General features: G+C 44.7%; 2 protein-coding genes across 2 annotated transcripts; both read right to left on the bottom strand.

Annotated features, from left to right (window-relative positions):
- Nucleotides 1-1038: 1038 nt before the first annotated feature.
- Nucleotides 1039-2661, bottom strand: PHALS_06967 (quinolinate synthetase a; the record flags this gene model as incomplete). Its single annotated transcript, XM_024720353.1, has 2 exons — nucleotides 1039-2466; nucleotides 2533-2661. 2 exons carry the CDS (start codon nucleotides 2659-2661, stop codon nucleotides 1039-1041), a joined length of 1557 nt encoding a protein of 518 aa, XP_024585560.1.
- A 1386-nt stretch (nucleotides 2662-4047) lies between these two features.
- PHALS_06966 (YHYH domain) lies at nucleotides 4048-20328 on the bottom strand (the record flags this gene model as incomplete). The annotated part of the gene is made up of 2 exons (XM_024720352.1): nucleotides 4048-10437; nucleotides 10486-20328. The coding sequence occupies 2 exons, from the start codon at nucleotides 20326-20328 to the stop codon at nucleotides 4048-4050; spliced, it is 16233 nt and encodes a 5410-aa protein (XP_024585559.1).
- Nucleotides 20329-23244: the final 2916 nt, after the last annotated feature.

The raw sequence follows: 23244 nt of genomic DNA, 5'->3' as shown, positions 1-23244 counted from the left end.
TGAAAAGTTGGGATATTTTTTTATATATGGCAAAAGTTGGGCATTTTTTTTATTCTCTCTTGATTATATTAAGACTAATATGACTACAGGATTTAATTACTTTATAAGGTCTCGGTTCTGCTTGTAATTGAAGCGGACACTTTAATTTTAAGCTTCCACTTTGCAATATACACGGCAACCCCATAGCTTGTAATTATACACTGCATGAAATAAACCGCTCATAACCTTGAAACAAACTTTATTTGTCATCTCATACAGAATACTTTCATGTTAAGCTCCGAATGCAATCATGAAGCATGTCTAGTTTTCCAGTACGACCTTGCTAGACAAGCATCAAAGACAAGCATCGGTCAACGAATTTACATGTTCGCAATCTATGTTCGAAATACAACAAATTCTACTCGAACTTGGTATATTGCACTCTTGTAGGGTTAAATTTGTTCACCTAGTAGAGAGCCAAGCTTTCTGTACGCAAAAGTCATCACAAGCTTCTGCTAGAATCTTGCGCGATTTCTTCAAGCTTCTCTTCTTTTTCCGGTAAATTTTTTGAGGAGGTAGATCATTCGAGACTTGCAAATATTATTAAGCTGGTTTTGCTTTTGTTTGTTAGAGATATCGTTGGCAGCGATATATTATGCATTAAAGAGAAACCTGTTCAAGATCTATCCTCGTCTTTCTTGGAGCAACAAATCGACATGGTAAGACGTCGATTGCCATGCTACCATGGAAATGTTTCGAAGAAGAAGTCTGTCTTCTAACCGCAGTTGAAAACAAATCACCCTCAGAAGCTTGAATAACTGCTTGGTCCAGTCTACAAGAATTTTTCAGAAATGGGTGCAAAAATTTCGAAGCGAGTTTGGCCGACGCAGATTAAAATAGGTTGGAGATTTTTCAGTATTTGTAAATCTTGAACCATAAGCTAATTTCCCGACAGATATTATAGAATTCTCTTTAATTGACGACGTTTCGAAATAGAATCATCTACACATTATAAATTCTCAACAAAAACTCTTTGCTTAGATCTCTACTTCGACAATTCTATGGAATTTGGCAGCCTGAGCCCGGTGTCCGTGTCTGAATGTCTTGTACCAACATATCAGAAAGTCTCTGGCTCTCCATAAATGCTTTCATGTGAAGTATAGGCTGAACACCAACTTTCGTGACAGTCTTGCCGCGAATGAGCTCGCTGTACTTTTGAGGGTAGAAGTTCGCCATCGGATCCAAATTACAAGCCTCATCAGAAACGCCTTCAACCACACGAAACAAGGCGTCAATGTCATTCATCTTCATAAATGGGCATGTAGCGCAGCCACCAGCAGTCGAGCATCCTTCGCCACCAGCAACGCCAGGAACCAACTCCTCTCCTTCGGTCGTAATCGCATCCGCCGAAACAGGAAAAATGATTTCCACCACCGGCTTCACACCTCCCTGCTTTGAACTGAGTGTTTCTTGCACTCCGCGTACAATAGCAGTGATCATTCCCGCCTCTGTACCTAGCACAAAACTTAATTTTTCTCCCGTTTGATTCCTTACGGCTTCAGCTGTCTTAGCCTTGATAAAGTTCAAGATGTTAGATGTCGAACCAACAACACCACGACCTGCGTTCTGTGCCTCCATCGCAAGCGCAAACATTTCGCCAGGCACTTCAAAATGCGCTGTCTGGTAAGCGTGACCATACTCGTCTCGAACACGTTGAGTCACCTTATCACCAAACATATGGTGCACAACGCAATTTCCTTCCTTGAAATAGTCAAAGCGCTTGAGCAAATTATTCACAGATTTTTGATTATGCTGAGAATGAATCTGACGAATCTTTTCATCTGGAAGTTGCGCAATGTGTTCAAACATCAGCTGCAAGTTTTCACCCATATACGTGTCAGGCCCGTACCAAACGTTGATATCTGGTACTTGGGCAAACGCCTGAAGCACAGTTTGCACTACATTTGAGGATGTGCAAGTGATCGTAGGCACCAAATCATGCGCAAAAGCTTTACTGCGAAGCGATGTATTAATGTAGACAATGTGTAGACTATTCGGCGTCTTAGCGGCCTTCTGCAGGTAGGCAAGATATGCCTTCTTTTCTGCCGACTCGGCCAGACTACAGCCAATTTTTTGCTCGGCAAGCCGGTATACAGGAATGTGCTCAAAACCATTTGAGTCCAAGTTGGCACGAACACTCTCCGACATAAAATCAACTCCGAGTACAGCCACAGACTGAATACCATTCTTTGCCATTTTGGCTGCCGCTTCACCCATAGCTAATGAATCAGCGATGAACGTGTGGGGCCAAGAAAGTGATGATAAAACACCTTGTAGTTCTGGGTCCATATAAAAATGAGCAACGATGCCCATCTTTTTGTCGTGTAACAAAGCATCAAGTTTATTGACCACCTCCATGTCAGGCTGAAGATAATTAGCCTGTGCTTCTGCAAATGATCCTTGGGCCGAGACACCATTATTTGACACCTAATATGACCGAGAATTAGGTTCATAGTAAAAAAAAAATACCTCCAGAAGATAAAGTAAACGGACCAAAATAGAAGGAAATGGGCGATCCCAAGACGCAGAGAGTGAGGCCGAGGCAGCAGGCGTGAAGTGCGAACGTGCGAATTGTTTAGCAGAATTGCGTATTCGGCGAGCTACTAATCGGCCAACGAGCATGTTACTAAAGTGATAGTTATCACGAAAATATCGAAGTGAGGAAGGGAGAGTCTGCTGATGTTTTATTTACAAGTGCCAGACAAATTACGAACCATATTATTAGGTTTATCCTCGTCATATCAGATAAACATGACGTATCAAATTTTGCAATAGGTACTGCACTTTCGGTCATCTTAAATCTTTTTAGATAGGTCTTTGTCTTTCAATCTAATTGTTTATGAAGTGAAATATCACCATTACTATAGAAAAATCCATAGACTCCATCACATTGCCGATCGTATTTGTAAGCTGATCACCCGCTGGGATAAAATGGAGATTTGTGCAAAAAGCATCATAGGTGTTGACCAAGACTTAACCAAGCAAGAATCTTGACCTTGGTGATTATTTGGCTAATTTAGAGCAGTTTAACGCTTTCGAAAACTTCATCGTCGTTCTCCTGGAAATGTGCAACATTCACATGTTAAGTTATTCCTCACATTTGGTTTCAGCATTCCAAGAAATTTCAGCAATATTATGATTGAGCAAGTAAGAAACAAATGTAGAGAATGCGAGTCTTATGGACGGTGGAATTTGGCTCCAAGTTTATTGCTAAGAAGCCAAATACTGTCTGACCATGAGTAAGAAGATATTCAGAACCTGTACAATTATATGTGGGTGAAATGGCAAGTCCCAGAAACAAAGTGCTTTATATTCCCTTTTTGTTGCACAGGTAATCAACCCTTTTCTCAGTGCGGATATTTTGTTTATAGCGCTATCTGGGTGTCTAACAGCTCTTCGAGACCGCAACATGTCCAATTTCCGAAATCACTTATAACTGCAGTCACAAGTGTACTCGCGTTACTCATTGGTATGGCGTACCTATGCTGCCGTAATGCGAAGTTTCTTGATACACCAGATACACGTCAGCTTTGGATCGAAGTTTAGACTTTGCTTGGTCATTTCTTTTAATGCCCCTGTGTTAATCCGCTGTATTAAAGCAAAGCAGGTCGATCTGACATTTGCATTCTTTTCAAATCCAAGCAGCTTTCATCTTCATTAATCATGTTGACATAAATCGTTAGCTAAACAGTTTTGTATGGCAGGTATGTTGCATCATCCAATCGTACTTCTGACAATGTACGGAAGGTTGTAAATTGTCATACATCGTTGCAAACACCTATTCAGGATAACGCAAACTTGATCCAGACAAAGCCGACAAGAAGCTGCAGCTGCTGGAAATAGAGAGATTCAAGCGACCGGAACCCACAGGATGATCCGAAAGTTGTAGCTCTCGTACCCATTATATCGGTTTATTTGTAATTTATTATTGTACATGATAATGGACCAGCCGCAAATTCGTTATGAAAGTTAAATTTTCCGCTAGAGGACATATAGCATCCTTATTCACTACGAGTTACGCTGTAATTGAAATCTTGCAATTCGGCACTCAGGATCCTCACATTCCTTTACTATCAGCTGTACAATTCCTGGTATTCGAGAATCGTGTCCTGCCACGGCAACGGAGAACGTAAAAGCGTCAAGCCCACGAAATTCATTGTCCGGAACGTATTTAACAACACGATTTCCGACTACTCTGAGTAACTTGGATGCTTTGTCACCTTCAAGTCCCGTATGAAAGTACGGATCCAGCCTACTTGATGCTAGACATTCCGAGTTGCAAACTGAAGATGGAATACGCAGCTGACGCTCGCTTGGGTCACGCGGTATCGGAATCGCTTTAAATTTTTCGAAACTTTTTAAGAATTCTTTCAGTTCACGATGTCGAATATCTGAAGGGAGATCAAGGTAATTATTTGGAGAGTACGTGCGAAGATGTCGATCGGCTTCAATAGAATCTAAAACTCCATTGTTGTCAGTGTCAAGTTGATCGCGTTCGGTCTCATCCAAGCCTACAAACAGCGTGCCATGTCGTGGAAGTGCGTGTATTTTAGCTTCAAAGTCCATGAAGTATGTAAACGTTTCATCTGCTTGGTTTGTGATGTGAAGCACCCAGTCCGAGATGCCACCCTCTGAGGTGTTGGGCGTTAAGGAGTCGTTGTTTGCCATATCCTTAATTGCTAATGTCCACGCTCCTTCGCTAGGCATTCCACCAAATATTGAGCGAAATTCCTCTTCTGGTGACCATGTGATGCCGCCTGGATGATAAGCAGTTCGCACTGGAGTGCCACCTCTGTACTTTGATAAAATATGACTCTGCTCTGAAAACACTTCCACTTCGACTATTGATAGTATACCCTCTGGCAGTTCTGTCATAAGACGCACGTACTGTGCTTTGATTCCAAAAGGAACCACGATTGAAATGACGCTACGATTGGCGTGATTCTCAGCAACACGATAAGAGTAGGTGGCTCGGGAGACGGCATCAACAAAGGTCTCGATAGTGTTCAATTCAGTACGACCGTTGAACAGGAAGACCCAAAACGGAAACATCGAATCATTTAAAGTGCCAGTGCTGGACATAGATGATTTGTCATCGCGATAAATGATGGGATCGCTCACATCGTCAATAGGAAGAGGGGCTGCAAGCCGAACGATACCCGAGCCGCCACATATGTTATTGACGCCCGGCGCTAGCACCGCACTGTTCGGCCGTGGATCATCCAGGAACGTAATGTGCCACGTAAATGCGCCGTTGCGAGATTGTACAGTATCCCGAGGCTCGCGAGTGATAAAAAGTCGAGGCATGGCATTTCCGAGAGCTAATAATTTGGCCTGGATTGACTCACCGTGCCCAACACCCGATGTCGTAACTCGAGCATTCTCATCAACGATCATCGCAACCGCGTTGTGGTTAATACGTCCCGTTTCGAGCTCTTTGCTTTCAGACGTAGAAAAAATCAGAGAAAAATCGCCCGTCACGGCGGAAGTTCCATCGCTTGAGTCGACTTGCAGTACTAGTACCATGGCAGGCAAGCTATTTTCGCCTTGGTCTACCCAGATTCGAACAGTTCCTATTATGACGGGGTCGACGAAGCGCATCTCCCACCAGGAGGCCCCAGTCTTTTCATTCCCAGGCAAAGTTCGAGCTACCGTTTGCGCTGCTGACCCCACTCTTTTTATTCCATCAATGGCATTTGCTGGACCACAAGATCCGCTAATCGAGCTCTGCGATGCCGTTGCGCTTCCATCGAGCGCCAAATTTTTCATGCCACGTAAATCACTAAAGCTATAGTCCCACCCGACGCCTTTGGTCGAGATCCGAGCTTCAGATGCAGATTGTTGTCGATTGATAAAGACATCTGGCACGCCAAAAGCATCACGCGATTTACAGCATGCGTCAAATATGGTACTCTGACGGTTTCCGTGGAAAACACGGGTACGAAGATCATGTGCTCTGGGATGGTACAAACCTCGAAGCTCAACTCGTAAGTCACGTATTAGCTGAAACTTAGACGTCAAGCCGGATGATTTCGTACGGATAAGCTCGATGTCCATCAAGTCGCTAGGTAATAGGTCGAGAACAGCGTCTAGCATGGGAAACCGGGCAAGGCGAGTTATACGACCACCATTCAGTTGAATGGCAGCACGCACGTCGTACGAAAAATCCTCGAGATAAACATCGTCACTCTTAATTACATAGAGGAAAACGGTTTGTGCTGCACAACTTCGTGCTGCATCATAAATTGCAAGAGCTGAAGAGTTCTGAATGGCAAGAGACGGGATCCCTCCTGTTGTTGTCACTTGAATTGGGGTGGTCCATTCAACGACCACGTCAATACTCTCACCTGCGACGTACGACCCTGGACGCTTGTTTGTGAAGACATGAGCAACGTGAGGACGATCTGTATTAATTTTTAGCGCATGAGAATAGCTCAGACTTCGGTACAAGCCACTCGCTGCGTCAAGCGTAATCTGGTCAATAACAGGAGTGCCGCGAAAGCAGCCCAACAAGTATGGCATTTGAAAAGTTACATGATACTGGTACGTGCCGTCCTCACCTATACGTCCATTGCACGCATCCAAGTCATCAGGTATCTGACCCTCTTCATTGTAAGGTCCATACAGCGGAAATCCGTCCAATGCAAAGCCTATCAGAGGTGATGGTTTTCCAGCCTCATCGCCAAGTTCGTGAAGCAAACAATCCGGAGACGCATAATACCGGTACTCACCTCCGGCATCAACTAGCCCATTGCATTTGTCCAATAGCTTGTATGCCCGATTTTTTGAGTCAATCACTATTCCACCATAAACTTCAGAAGTCGCCGCGTAAAAAGGAATGCCATTGACCATGACACCGATTGGTGTATCCTTAGGTAGTGACGTCATAGTCGACGCGATGACTGGATTTCGAGGGAATTGAAACACGTGATTTTGTTCGCATACACTATATCGATTGTACGCATTTGGAAAAGGTCCGTAGCTACTCCTGGCAGGAGGAATGCCTGTACTACGGACAATCACAGACCTTGACGTAAACGTGACCTCAACGCCAGAGTATAGCCACGGCTCGACATCATGTGTTGCAGAGTTTTGTTCAATCACGAAAGTGTTAAAGTTTGCCAGCTCAAACACTGACAAATCTTCAATTTCTGAAACATTTGCTGGATAGCGAAACACCGCAAATTGAGATGCATCATCGAATCCTTTAAGGCAAGGCATGTACGGTGATGCAGATAATTGAGGCGGAACTAGGTGATAAATGTACTGCCCATCAGGTCGGATTCGTCCGTGACATTCGTCCAAGTCCGTCGGAAGCTCTCCCTTTTCGTCATAATAGCCGTAAACTGGATATCCGTCAAGTGCGTATGCTATAATAAAGGATTCCGATTTCATTTCTGGATTTGTGAAGGTCCCTGAATCTTTGGACGGTGTAGCCGGCAAACATGTTGGCACTGAAATGTAAAAGTACCGACCGTATGCGTCAACGGCTCCACCACAATCGTCAATATTCTCGACACTTTTGGTGTCGCTTTTAAACAATATCCCATTCAAGAAAATACCGCTAAATGCATCGGGTTCTTGTGGAACACTAAGCGCTTGAGGTTTTCGAATGGGATACCGCTGTAACTCGATGAAGTTATTGTGCTCTTGAATTTTTTCAGTTAATGTCGTGTCGTGATTTGGAAATCCGCTGCTGTAAATGTTAAATGCGGCTCGTCGATGCAAAAGACTTACTTCATTTTTCCGTGCAGACATTTGGTTATAATTGATCTCAATGTAATCAGTTGCTTGCGTTACCTGCGTCACATCGCAAGCAGTGCATAATGGTGCAGGGAGATCCAGTACAGCATCTGTGATTGGGTGACTTGAAGTGCGCTTAAGACTGCTACCAACTCCGCCAAGTTGCAGAGCATTCGCTGCACCAAAGCAACGTATCCACTTATTCCATTTACTGCGTCGTTGAGTGTTTTGATTCGCTTGAAAACAAGATTTGTAATCCAACCGATCAGCGTGGTCTCCAACTTGAATCGTGTACTCAAACAGCAGCACTTCGGTTCCCGATCCTGACACGTACAAGGCCTTCTTGTCCGTACCGGACGTGTAAATGTTACTTATATCGAGTAACAGCGTAGGCGTCGGACCACTCACAGTCACCGGAGTCGAAAATTTGATTGAGATCGTCACTATATCACCTGCGGTGTAGACGCCATCGGCCATCGGACTTTCAACGCTTACAACCCTCGGTGGCTCTAATGTATCGATGTGAATATCACAATTGTTGCTCAGACTTCCTGTCGAACCAGGTACTGGCAGACGCATCGAAGCACGTCGAGCATGTATTGGATCACCCGCGGCTCGAATATGATCAATTTGGGACAATAGCGATAGCGCGTCAATTCCTGCATATTCCAGTGGTAGCGCCATGTCACCAACTCGAGTAGTGTACGCAAAATTTAAGACATTTGTACCAGATCCGCTTACATAATACGCGTAAGGCTCGATATATGGTTGATCGAAAGGTACATTCATCGCAATCGCAAGTTGTAGACGCAGTTCATCATCACCCGGGACAACGACAGCTTCGGAAAAGGTGATGGTGATGTCAATGATTTGACCTGCGCCATAAACTCCGTTTGCTGTTATGGACGAAACCGAGAGAATTCGTGGTGCGAGTGCATTAATTTGAAGCTCTGAGTTGACACTTAAACTATGGACTGCACCAGACAAAGGTAGCGTGGGTGAGGCCATAAGAGATGGATTTGACGTTGACTGAAAAATTGTACACTGCAAACTATTTGCTCCAATGTAGTCAAGGCGCGCTGACAGGTCTTCAGGTTGAATAGCGTATTTAAATTCCAAGTCAGTCGTGGTCGATCCACCAACGTAAACTGCTGCTCGTAACTCGACACCACCAAGTGCAAGTTCAAGCGTACAAGACTGCGTCATACTTACAACGACAGGGAATGAGAACCGCACTTGAAGGCTAATCGTATCACTAAGTGCATACATTCCATCGCGGCTGAGCGCTTGAACATTTTTAACAAAGGGAGAAGCCGATATGACTTGGATACGACAAGAATGAGCTAGACTGCCTTCACTTCCAGGAATTGGAAGGTCTGAGTTTGCTGGAAGAATTGGCGTGGTAGATAAAGCTAGAATATCACCCGTCAGTGCATTTGTGCCTGCATAATCCAATTGATTCGAAGAATCTCCGTTCGCGATTAGATAATTAAAGACAAGAGTATCGGTTCTATCCCCCGATGTATACATTGCAGCGCGTGTGCCTGTATCAAATTGAAGCAGTAGTGTTGGAGAACCCACAAGAGAAGAGTTGATTACGGCAACCTTCCGGGAAAAGACGATAGAAATGTAAAGAACGTCCCCAACACCATAGTTGCTATTTGTGCAATAAACCTGCTTGATTATGGGAGGCGCCGAAGAGATTTCAAGCTGAGCTGAAAAGGATAAACTTCCGGCTAGTGTCGGAGGTGTCAGAAAAAGTGGTATATTGACCCCATCCGTATCGGTAATTGCACCTCCGTTTAGTTCAAGTGCATTTTGAGACGCTACCTCAAGCTTTGTGCTTTGATCTCCTAGTGCAATAATATACTCAAATTGGGGAGTCGAGGTTCCAGATCCCCCAATATACACGGCGTAAGCGGCCGTATTGGTATTTAATTTCAAACGAGGAGTACCTTGAACGACAACAAGACCGGTAAAAATTACTGAGAGAACAATTTTATGCCCAGGAGAAAATATTCCATTCGGTGTATTAGATTGGCAGGCGGTTACTCGGTACCCGTCCGTCCGTACAAAAATTTTGCGATTATTCCCAACCAGACTTCGAACAGCATCAGCACGCACCGTAGCTGCTGGTATCGGAAGTTTAAGCTCAGCACTTAGGATCGGGTTTAATGAGCGACACAGAATTTGAGCTGGTGTTTCCAAGAGCTCTTTTCCACTACGAAGCGGGCGAAGAAGGAGAGAATCTTCGTCACGAATATCAAGCGCGTGATGTCCAGAATTATCTCCTTTTTGTGGTATATAAGTAAAGCGAAGTGTATTCGTACCGGATCCATCCACGTACCGCGCTGTGCGCCCGTATTCGGATAGCACATTAAGCAGAACCTCAGGAATTCCCGTTACCACTACTGACCGCGAAAAGACGAGTAATAAGTCAATTGGATGTCCAACATCGTACGTCCCATCAACAACTGACGATTGAATATCAATAACAATAGGTGGAGATGAGTCAATTTTAATCGTTCTGCTAGCAGACAGAGAACCAGGTGTTCCAGGAGCGGGTATTACGGTGAGTGCACTGGTCACTGGACTGGTCGACAGCCTCTTGATCTCCGAAGACCCTGGTAGAAGAAGTGATTGCACAAAATGAGCCTGAGTGTCTTCAGCACGGTCATCGACCACATCTAAACGGCTGCTTACGTCTCCAACGTACACAGTATATACAAACGTGAGCGTCGAAGTACCATTGCCTGACTCGAAAGTAGCCTGCATGGGCGATTCTCCACCCGTCTCTAACAGCAAGACAGGAGATTCAAGCACGACGACAGGCAACGAGAATAAAATCTCGATACTGACTGTATCACCGGGGTAATAAGTGCCGTCAGGAGTTAAGAAATTCAACTGCAAGACACGGGGTCGTGTGGGCTTGATCGCAATGGTTCGAGTACCACTAAGTGAATTTGGAGACTTAACAGGTGGAAGACTGAGATCTGCGTCCGTTTCAGGTCGTGTAGCGTTCCGTTTGATAGCCCACGATCGTCCGTTTAGGACTAACGACGCTATATTCATGTAATCTAACGTCTCACAATAATCGTCTTGGTGTGTCGTGTACTCGAAAATCAGAACAGCTGAGCCGGATCCCGAAGTGTATGTTGCCACTCCTTGAGAGCTTGAGATTCCATGCAGCTCGTCCGTATGGAGTAAAATTGTCGGAGGATTGGCAACATCTCCTTCAATCACGACTACAGGATAAGAAAAGGTCACTTGAATCTGAAGTACTTGGCCAATTCCATACTCTTCCGAAGGATTTTGAGCCGTCACATGGAGAACAGTCGGTGGCGTCGTATTAATAATTAAATTGCTATTGTGACTTAAACTTCGTGCGCTTGCGGAGTTTGGAGACAATGATAAATCAGGATCATTGCCGAAGATATCGCGGATGACGGCACCATTTAACTGAAGCGCATCGTGCCCCTTGACTTCCAGGTGTAGAGACGATTCCTCTTGCTGAACAATGTACGTGAAGTGTAGTGTTGTGGTCGTCAAGCCGCTCGTGTCAGTACTTGTAGCATAGCCAAGAGGTGTGGAGTGGGTCTCCAACAAAAGAATCGGAACTCCAGCGATCGTCTCCCCAAAAGATCCGTTGGACACGGATGCAGGTGTTCGAGGCACAAGTGCATCATGACGGAATCTTAGTTTGATTGAGTGCCCGTCATATTCCGTCCATAGCAGTCCTGCCTGTGACTTACGAGTTAATGAGGTCGAACACACGAGAGTTGCGTCGATCGCGTCACGCGTTGGATCATGGTTAAAGCTACTCTGATTCGCAACTTGAATCCATCCTGTGTAAAGATGCGCTTCAGGCGATAAAGTGGCCATTTTCACGTCAAATGAAGCATCGACATCATGTGATTCGAGCCACGATGCGTAAATGTTGTCTCCACACGTGACAAAGCTCTGTTTTATCGAGGGTGAAAACAAACTCTTGTCTCCTTTTGGTTGCAAGATGGTCCCAGTGTCAAAATCTTTCCAATCAACATCGAAGATTTGATCTGTGATGATCTCCGAAATATTGCTGGTCGTACTGTCTCGATACCACGAGATAAGCAGTGCCAAATCCTCATGGCCTTTCCGCCGGACAGCGAACTGAGGGTTATATGCAGATAAAACCGTGTCAACTGGATACGCTGAAGGAAAAGCATTTAGGTAAGTCCAAAAAGAGTAATCTCGAGTCTGAATATTACGCTGAGCAATCACAATCTCGTACGCTCCATGTGCAGTCATTTCTGTCCATGAAACGTACATTCTCCCGCGATAGACCACCGCATTGGGGTCATCTGCATCCATTGAGACGTTACGATTTAGACCCGAGTAAAGCTCATTTCTGTCATGGAAAATCCACAGCGGTGCGTCAGTATCGTCGTTCAGAACAGCCACACGAATCTGTCCGATCAAATCGCCACTGGTATCAGAAGGTGTCATTTCTCGCCAGACAACGACAAGCTCTAGATTATACACAATCAGCACCGGGTTACTAGCGGTCATGAGTATATTTTTGTTGATTCCCATATTTGGCATTAAAGTCCAGGGAGAAGTGGATAGAAGCCCTTCAAATTGAGCACAATAAAGCAGCCCGTCTTCGTCCCATGCTGCATAGAGCTTGTTCTTCCAAACTGTCATTACCGCTTTGCCAACCAACGTGTTGATATCACGATTGATAGCAGCCACAGATGCCGTAGGCACTTCCTGTAACGTCTCACTCGAAAATACTCGTAAATAGAGCGCGCTTTTTGCTGGATTGTGTACTGCGTCATGCTCCGTCCACATGATGTAAATGAAGCTTTCATACTCTAAAGCTACGGGATATCGTGCGTGCCAATTCTGATTCCGATTAAGACCTGATAGCAGTATGACTGGTTTTGAAAGGGTGACTTGAATCTCAATCAGCTCGCCTGCGCCGTATACTCCGTCCTCATGAGAAGATGCGAGTTTCACTGTCGCGGGCACGGAAAAGGCATCAATTAACACCACACTATTGCTTACTGTTAGTTTCGGAAGTTCTAGTGATGCTCGGATGGAAAGAGTAGACGATGCGCAGTAAATGGTGGCGCCGCTGAGGACATTAAGACTCGCAAACGCAAGATTTAAACTTGAATCACCGCTTTCAATGTGATACAAAAATGCTACTTGATTCGGTTGCGGCTGATTGATAAATCTAGCAAAGCGATTTGGAATGAAGCTACCACTTGGAAGAAAAGACCCCGTTGCTAGCTCGACAGTTGGTGCTCCAATGACTACAACTGGGCGAGTAAACACGAAATGGAATAAAATTTCTCCCGGCGCTATGGTTAGTGGACTTGCAACTGTTGGAAAGCCTACGCCGTATGTTCCAGGTGCAGAATCACACACAATGTCGGAAATAGATGCTGGCGTTCCGTCTATTCGAAGTGTCTTTGTCTGTGCTAAAGTTTCTGGAGCCGTTGAAGTGGGTAAGTTGATGTTTGCTGCAAGGTTTGGAGAGCTAGCCTGACGTAGGATAGAAGCCATGCCTGCATGTAGGGAAATACTTGTGCCCACCACATTCAAGATAGCTGCAGTCTCGCCAACTCCAACAGTGTAGTGAAACAATATTTTGTTATCTGTACTTCGAGTGTCCAAAGCTTCTTGTGATATAGACGATGGCTGAAGTGACTCGCACGTGTTCGAGAAAGCTATATCAATAGCAAAAGGAACGTCAACAACTTTTGTCGAGTCAAAGACGATAACGAATCGATTTCCATTCTTCTTCATCGTCTTTGTGACAGACACAAGACCAATTCGAGCAACAGCTTTCAGCTCAAGTAGACGCGACTTGAATGAAGTGGCGGCAGCACTATCAGCATCGTTGAAATCGATGCAGTCAGAGACTTCTCCGTTGTAAACAATTTGAAACTGCCCCGATGTGATCGGAACGATAGAGTTCACTCCAACGTCAAGTACCTGACGGTATCCTCCAAACGTGAAAGTTGCAGTTCCGCCCGAATTCAAATCTATTGATGGAGTTCCAATCACTGCAACATCGGTCGAAAAAGTCACGATGATATCTACTATCTCACCAGGGCCGTAGCCAACGTCTCCTATTGCTGTATCCGAGCGACTCGACGTGATTAAGGATATAATAGGTACTGTCGTATCGACGACTAGATTGCTACTTCCCGCTAAGCTTGCAGCACTCGATATCGCTGGAAGTGTCGTTTCGGCGCTGATACAAGTGCTAATGCAATGTGCGCACTTAATTTTGAAAGTAGTAGCAGCAAATGTCTGAAGCGAAAATTTTGATGCGTAATTTAAGGCTGTAGACGATTCTCCAATTTGAATTTTGTAGAAGAAATGCAGCACATTTGATCCACTGCCGGACGTATAGACTGCCTCTCCGTTTGAGTTCAATTCAAGAACTGGTGTATTCTCCACCACAACTGTTCCAGAAAACTCGATGAGTATGAGTATCACGTCCCCAGCAGTGTATGTATCATCATTCGTTGTCGAATAAACACGAGTGACTACAGGTATATCTCCAGACTTCACAAGTGCAAGTGTCGAGATTCCATCACGGGCTACCACAGCAGGTGGTGGTGTAGGAAGAGTCAAAGACGCAGCAAGAGTTGGATTCATCGAAGATCGAACAAACATACCAGTCAATGCTGCCGTGCTTTTGTAGGTAAGAAATAAGGCTTCGTCGGTAGATTGAATGATGTAGCGGAAGGAAACAGCCTCCGATGCTGCACGTGTGACTTTAAAATCTGCATTAGAGCTCACTGAAAGCCCCGTACATGGCCCTGCAACCCCATTAGCCTGTCTGCACGTAAATGCTGCACATCCAGCGTCCGTGAAGGCTACAAGTGGCTGTTGGGCGTCTGATTGGTGGGTAAAGGAAACGTAGTATCTTACTCCATGCACGTATACTGACGGATCTTTTTCGACTTTCACGGCGATTATCCGGTCCCGATCGATATATTTAATGATTGCCTCCATCGAGTTGGGATGGTCATTCGCGCGAATGTTCCAGGGAATGCACTCACTCTCGGCCTCTCCAAATTGAATTTTGACTTCACCTGTTATAAGGTCGGAGGTAGCCGTGATATCGATCGTTTGAGTAGCTGCAGCAACGGCAGGACAAGATGACGAGTCCGCTGGGACTAAGTCTAATAGGTCGCCACTATTCCGAAACTCGATGATATAGCGATATCCATTCTGAAGCTTTCGTCTCGAAAGTGAATGAATTCCAATTGTATTAATTGCAGCAATTCTGGTTAGCTTGGACCGCATTTCGTGTATACCATCTTCTTCATGCATCGAAAAAAGTTGAATGCACTCTGTTGTGTAAATTGGTCCTACTCCTACTCCGGAACTAAAGTCACCGTAAGATAAGCGAAATCCTCCTGAAAGTGCTGGGCTAGACATACCAAGTCCAACGTCAAACTCTTGTAGAGCATTTCGACTTGTGTAAGTCGCGTCACCCATGGTTGCTCCTACGTCCAAACTCAATTTTGTACTGCCTGTGGATACGATAACGGGGAAGGAGAAGTGTACCACAGCATCGACTATGCCCGCCCCTGTGCGAATATCCACGTTATGGTTTATCTGGATAAGATTTGTGTTGCATGGATAGCGACTGAAAGTCGGGGTACACAAAAATGGTTTGCATTCAGGATCTGAATTTGTCTTGACCTTCAGTGGCAAAAGACCCATAGACGGGAAAAGAAAGGTGACAGTGTAGCGATATCCACTATTAAACGCAGTGAGGTCCTGCAGGACAGATACTTGTAAAGACAGACCATTTATCGTCTGCAAGGCGGACTTAATCGATCTGAGGCCTGTGGCTGGAGCGTTCCAATCTATGCATGATGATTCCCTCGATCCATAAATCAGTTTGTACTCTCCTTGTATGATGCTCTCGATGTTAAAAATGTCGATAGTTTGGATCGAGTTTACTTGCGTAATAACCGGATAGATATCTCCAGCTAGCGACACTTTTTCGATCGTTGGCTGGGATGTTTCAACTTGAATAGAGTGGTGAAAATCCAGAGATCCCGGTGTATTAAGTGCGGGAAGAAGTAGATTAGCAGACGTAGTTGAAGTTGAGGACTTGTGGAGAATGCAATCTTGCGTGATGGGCTGCCATTCCCTCACTGCACCGTTCAGTACGCTACTCCGTACGTGAATCTGACCGCTTGAATGTATCTCTGTCCAGAGTGCCACTATTCTATCTTGAGATTGTGTCGAAGATAAGACCGGATGGGAAGCAGCATGAGATGTATCATCGTTCAAAACCGAATCTTTTGTTCCTCCGTCCATAAATGTCCACGAAGGAATCGCGCCAGCTCGTAACTTAGCAACTCGAATTTGGGTTGTTGCTCCGGTTACATCTAATTCTTGCCATGTTGCAAACAAGGCCTTCGTTCCGAGATGTGTTTGTACGGAAAGCTGCAGGTTCTGAGCTGGCTGGAACTGATTGAAATTCAGGTATTTACCGCCATCTAGTCGTGTCCATTGTGGCATCGAAAAGTTTCCGTTAAATATCATGACAAAAAGAAGCGACCCACCAGTCCCAGAGCTTTCTTGCCATCCCACGACAACATTTGAGTTTCCAAGACACTGAATTGAAGGGAAATTTGCGTTTTGCTGCGTATCAATATTAAGTCCGGTAGATGCATTCCCATCGATAAAAGTCCAAGTTGAAAACCCATCTCTTCCACTTTGAAACGCGACTCGAATTTGTGCTGAACCTGTTGAAGTAGCCATTTCAGACCATACGGCATACAGAACGTTCAAAGTGCTTCCTTTTGAGGCACATGAGCACAGCCGCACATTTTGAGCAGATTGAGTGACATCATAATTTAATCCATGCACGTTGTGGTTTCCATCGATGAATGCCCATTCTGGAGCACTATTTAACCCATTGAAGACTGCAACTCGAATCTGAGCCACACCTGAATCTTCATGCCATGCTACGTACAATTTCGTGTGATGCACGACAGCATGAGGTCTAGCTGCGTTCGCAGTTGAGTCTTTGTTGATTCCAAAATTTGTGGCAGGGTAAGCATCCACAAATGTCCACTGAGCCGCCAAAGCTGAGCTTGAACGGCTTGAAAGAATGGCTACTCGGATCTGGGTTGGAGCATTGGTCGCAGTGCTAGTTTCCACCCATATTAAGTACAAATTTGACGAATAAATCACAAGATGAGGATCACTTGCATCCGTCGCTGTGGCAAAGTTTACAGTAGATAAGCCCCCATCGCCATCTTCAAAGCTTGAAAAATGTGGAAAGTGCTCCATGTTAAACATTTTCACTCGTATATGCCGTGTATTGGAAACCGACGATATTTCAGCCCAGCTTGTGACAAAAGTGTCGCCCAAAAACACAGCAGTTGGTGGTCCAGCGCTCTGTCCTGGATCTTTGTTAAGACCATACCCGCCGGTGCATTTCAGTGCTGATCTACCAAAGTATGCGAGTTTTCTGGTGGATTGACCTGCTGCTACAATGAAAGAGAAAAAAATTACATTTTCTTCTGCGGCCACGAAGGATGAAACGACCCCACTTCCCGTTCCAGCATTTAAATACAACGCAGGTATTCCAGCTCCCATCGACAACGGCAAAACGATAACTGGGAAATCAAATCTCACGGACACAAAAATACTGTCGCCAACAGTAATCATTCCATCCGGAGATCGCGTTGATACCCCGAGAACGACAGGAGACATTGTATAAACAAAGACAGCGTCTCTGTTTGTAAATTGGCTTAGCTCTGGAATTGGTAAGAGTGTTGACAAAAGTGTAGAGGTAGCCAAACTTCTGATAAGAGCACCATTAGTATTTAAGGAAAATCGATCAAGATATTCCAGTTGACCAGTATGATCGAATTGTCCAACAACATAGTTAAATACAAGCGTCTTAGTTCCTTGTAGATACTGATACACTGCAGAATTCCCAGTGGTGAGACTTATTGTCGGTGTACCTCCAGTGACATCAACAGTCACACTAGCTGAATAAGTGACTAGAATATCAATGGATTCGCCAACTCCATAGGTTCCCTCTACATGAGAGGTGAATACTTCGGTCACTCTTTCACATGCTTGATCAATCGAAATACCTTTCGATATAAGTCCTGTAATTGGTAAGTCGAGTAATGCAGGTAGTATTGGCTTGGTAGATTTTCGTCGAATCCAACCTATTTTCGTACCATACGCTGGACGTAACGAGAGACTGTCTTTATAATCCAAAACGGCCACTTGGTCCGATTCGAGACAGTCAAGTTTAAATCTAAGCGACGTTGTACCATTTCCCCCCGAATAGACCGCATATCGATCATTCCCAGCACTGCCAATATTGGTGAGAAGTGAGGCTACCGAAAAAATTACAACAGGCAAATTGAAAATCACTTCGAAGTAAATGGCATCACCAGCTCTGTACACACCATCGCGCGTTACTGCTCTTACTTGTGTCACTCGAGGAGCATCCGTGTTAATGACAAGAGCTGCAGAAGCACTCAAGCTTCCATCAGCTCCAGGTGCTGGAAGTGTAAGATCAGCATCTGTAGATGGTCTTGCAGTCAGTTGTTTAATCGATCCTGCTCCTACTTTTACAGCCAAAGTGGAAAGGTAAGCAAGACGAGGCGAGACGTCTCCAATTTGTACCATATAAACAAACGTCAGCACGTTTGTCCCAGTGCCATTCAAATATTTGGCCGGTCGATAACCTGGAGTGTAAATTGGTATAGCAGCTCCTAATGCGATACTCGCAGAGTTCACTGTCGTAGCTGTGTACATTTCTACCATAGTCACTTCATCTTTGTTAACTGTTTCAACAGTGAGAATCTGGCCGTCAATCTTAAATTGAAGGCCTTTTTCAAACGTTGTAAAAAGATAATTTGACGGGAAGACTACAGTCTTGCTTGAAGTGCGTGTTGGAGCCCGTACAACAAAGTCACCCGGAAACAAGTCGATTGAGCCAGTATCTAAGAGTAATTGAGGGATCCCAGTCACAACTACAGGTCTGTCAAACGTGATTAATAATGGTATTTCGTCTCCAGCCGTGTAAATTCCATATTTTACTGTGGTAGTTACGCTTAAAATTCTTGGATTTGAAGTGTCAACGACAATATTTTTGTTCACAGATAAGCTTCCAATTTCGCCAATCACAGGTAACGAAAGCACAGCATTGGTGACAGATAACGTCGACTTTCTTCTAATAGATCCGCCATTAAGCTGCAACGCTGTCGTGCCCGAATACGTGAGATCTGGAGACATATCTGTCGATTGAACAATGTACTTAAACTCGGCAATATTTCCTGCTACTACCTGACTGAATGGAATTTTACGTTCCAGCACTCTCGTCATCAAAGTCAAAGTTGGTACGCCAGTTATCGCAATCGACTTGGAGAAATGCACATGTATTAAAATTTCATCACCTTCACCAAAAGTTCCATCTTCATTAGGAGAAGTCACTGTCGTGATAAATGGAGGTATCACATCGATTTCTAGTGAGCTAGACTTTGACAAACTTGTGCCAACTCCTCGTTCCCAATTCCCCGCAAATCCTGGAGGTGGTAAATTTGTGTTCGCAACCGTATTAGTACTGTCATCGTTTAATATTCGTGTATTATCATTCGCTCGAAGTGACAGCGTAAGCGAGTCAACATTTGTGTACTCGAGTTTCTTTGTCGAATCCCCCCTTTGTACCGTATATTCAAACCTGAGAGTGTCAGAAGCTGTTTGCATCATAAACTCCGCTTTCCTATCCGATCTATGCACCCCTCTTTGAATCTCCCACGCTGATTCTGTCAACAAGGGCTGGTACATGACATGCCTCAATTTTTCTCCGTCACCCACTGCATTGGTCTTGTCACCCGTCATTTCGACCAAATTTCCATCTGCTCCTTCAATGTTCATAGAATCGAAGGTGATTGTGATGTTGTTTCCAAAAAATGTACACGCTCGGTCCTCGTCAATGCTATATGTGACGCTTACTTTGTGAATACTAGTTATTCTCGTCAAGTACTCAGCAAAAGTATAAGCCGAAGCGTCCCAAGGAATGTTGCCAACTTTCTGGGATCCGAAACCAACTGCGAATTTTCCCTCAGTTGCCATGCACCTCAGTCGTTGAATCTCCTTTGTATGGCATGCACTTTCGTGGCACCCTGTCTTTAGAAGTAGATGGGGAGATCCGGATCCCATCAGCTTAATTGCACTTGTAAATTTCACAAATATGTTGATGACTTCCCCTTCCCCGATTTTATCGTCAACATGATCTGAATAAACTCGCACTACCTTTGCAGGTCCTCTGGGCTGAACTTGAATTGGCTCGTGAGGTACTTGTATACTCAGCAGAAGCTCTCCACCATCGGGGATAAGGAGATTAGCATCAAGTCGAATATTCTTCGGGTTATCGGCATTTACGATGGTGTAGGCATCGGCAGCTTGAGGTTGAGGCTCGATGGAAAGTGTAGAAGCTACAGCTAGCGATAACGTGAGGAGACGGAAAACTACTGAAAGCAAATTCACCATAAATACACGACTCAATTGGATCAAGAAGAAATTTAGATACCAAACCTTACGCTTTGTATGAAAAGTCGCAATGGACAAGAGCAAATGATACTACTACTATGTTAAGGAGGCTCTCATTCAATAATTTAAGATGTATGATTGGATGGTTCCAAACGGGTATCCGATATGATACGATGGATCTCATAATCGACATTGTTATCCTTTTTGACAGCACAATACCAACCTTAGAAGCGTTGTCACTAATAGTAGCGAGATTGATCAGCGCATTTCTCGAGAAACGTCAGTGTTATTCGTTTTGTTGATCTTTCGATTGCTGATGCGGTATATTGGCATAAGGAATACGCAGATTCGAGTGAGTATTCGATAATCGAAGCTTATCGTTGGTTTTTGTGTCCTGCTATCCTTTTAAAAATGTGCCACAACCTTTGATCAGTTATCTTGGGTCATTCAAGTTATTTAGCGACATCGGTAATGCCTACACCATTGAGTTCCCTTCACCCACATTTGTATTCCACATTTTTCGGCAGATACTTAAGCAATGCTTGTCGTTGGGAAATTATTCTACTGTTATCTTCATTCTGGCGTTAGCACTTCCAATTCGGTTATTCAGCCCCAAAAAGAGTTTATGTCCCTTCAAAAATCAGATGCTTGCGAAATTGTGCTGAGTTTATACACGAAGCACGGGATATCTCACGAAGTGTTTCATGAAAATGTTCGATCGAGTGAACATGAGTAGAATGTGTCGGCAACAAGATCCTTTGCATCAATCTAGTTCGGCTAAACAACCGGGAATACCATTCGCTTAGCCGATCAAGTCGCTGTGGCAGGGATATGGAGGAAGACTATTAAATGTTATTTGACTGCTGCGAGCGAACACTCGATCAGCGTAGATTCTCTTCTCTTCTCGATAGATTCGCTTCGAACACGCTGTCGACTTACGAAATCAATGTTCCGTTGTTTCAAAACCGAACAAAGGCATCCCAAGATGCTTGTAGAGATGAAGCCGGTACATTTTTCGACTTGGTCTTCGCCGTTCTGTATCGCTTAAAAGAAGTGTTTGATCTCTCTAGTGCTGATCGAACTGCACCGCGAAAGAATTGTGAATCGTGATGTATGATTAGATTTGAATCTGCGTCTGTAATACTAGATCAGCGCTATTCGCCGTAAATGGTGGTGAGCGATTGATTGGGCTGATGATCTGCTTCAAGCTGGCACAGTCGTCACAACAAACACATTGAGATCATGAAGTACGTTGTACTTCTGGAGGCGCCCGACGCGCCATTTGGGCTAGAGAAGATCGTTCATTCGGTCGGTTAAATCCTTTATTATCCACATATGTACAGACGCGTAACAAGTTGAACCAACAGCTCACGCGTCGAATGATAAGACGGTTCATCTTGCTCCAGTTCCCGCTGAGAGAACGGAGACGCAGACAGCCAGGCCGTTTTTGGTCAATAGCTCCGTCATCATGGTCTGCCTAAAACCATTGTTTCAGTTCGGGACACCGCTACCTTCTGAATAATGATGCCCCAATTGTTGGACACTAGGCTGTCGATGTTTGTAGCCGATCATCCAAAGAAGGCTGGTATAAACGATGTTTACGTTCTGAGGTGTCACTGAAGTGGGTGGGCGGCAACAACTCGATTTACGCTTCCAAGGGGCTTACTTCTTCTATACGAAGGGGTAATGATATCCGCTTAAGCCGGCAGGCTTCATAGAAAGCACGGATACTTCTTTCGTCACTGGGAAAGAGAATGAGAAAGCTCTCTCCCACTGTAATTTTCCGGAATTATCATCCAGCGCTCATTGGCAGCAAGCTGAACGTGACGTGGCCATCCCCAAAAGCAACGGCATGGGTCTGGAATACGCAAACAGTACCCCATTGAAGACACGCGTCACGGAAAACCTGCAATCATAAGCCATCATGGACCCTAGACTTACCAAAGTCAAAATAAACCTTTACGGTGGTCGTTTTAAGATAAACCAGAATCCCTCGGTGCGATGCGTGGGTAGTGGCCAAACAAAGTAAAATTTATCTCTTCGAGGCGAGTCGGCAGCAAAAGAGTATTAATCTTGGAAAGATAAATAGTTGTACTGCCTTTCGAAAATTAAGTCTGACATATCTCACATGGTATGTTTAATCTCGTCACGGAGGTCGTTGTAGACCCTGCATATCAGTTGCCGGAGCGAGTCGACCGATTGACCATGATGATCTTGGCTCTTCTGGCTCTAAGAAGCCATAACGCACACAAAAAGCCCTAAAATTTCAGGCTGCCCTATACAGGACCGACCCGATAAATATTTTGGGGACACAGACTCAGTCACACTGGAGACAAATTCCGTTATCTTCAATAGTGCAAAAGTACGGTGTGCCTTGATATTTAAACGGACGTGGGAGAGCTCGCCACCAGCTCTCTTGAAAAACAGTGGTGAGCTACACTGTCATGATCCGTGAAAGGCGCTTCCATGGGTAATGCCAGCTGCTTATGAATTGGTTGGGCTACAAATATTATGGGAGCTGGGTGACCGGCTCAGAATTGATGGTCCAGAGGCAGTTGAGCTTCAAGACAGAAGCAAAAGTGGTAGGTGGTATTACAGCCGCACAATAGCTCACGGTGTCGGACAGAGTCACCTCGTACCCGTGTTCTTTGCTAGCGCCTGCTTTGAAATAGTTGGCATCTCGAGTGGGGTTGTTGTGTGTCCAAGAGATGATCAAATTTATGCGAAGACCCGACAGAGAACTGCCTTTAGTTAAGGCCCTAGACAGTGAATCTGAACTCACGCCCAGATTAGAGTCTCGATGTGAACGCTAGACGTGGCGCACTGAGGCATCACCCAAGGGTATCGTGAAAACCACCCTTGTCTTCTAGACGTTTGCGAAGACAAGCGAAATCCATAACTAGAATTTGGTAGCAA

Source organism: Plasmopara halstedii, assembly GCF_900000015.1.
Source record: "Plasmopara halstedii genome assembly, contig: Scaffold_3060, whole genome shotgun sequence".
Taxonomy (NCBI): domain Eukaryota; phylum Oomycota; class Peronosporomycetes; order Peronosporales; family Peronosporaceae; genus Plasmopara; species Plasmopara halstedii.
Note: the sequence above shows the minus strand (reverse complement) of the source record. Positions and strands in the feature narration are given on the sequence as shown.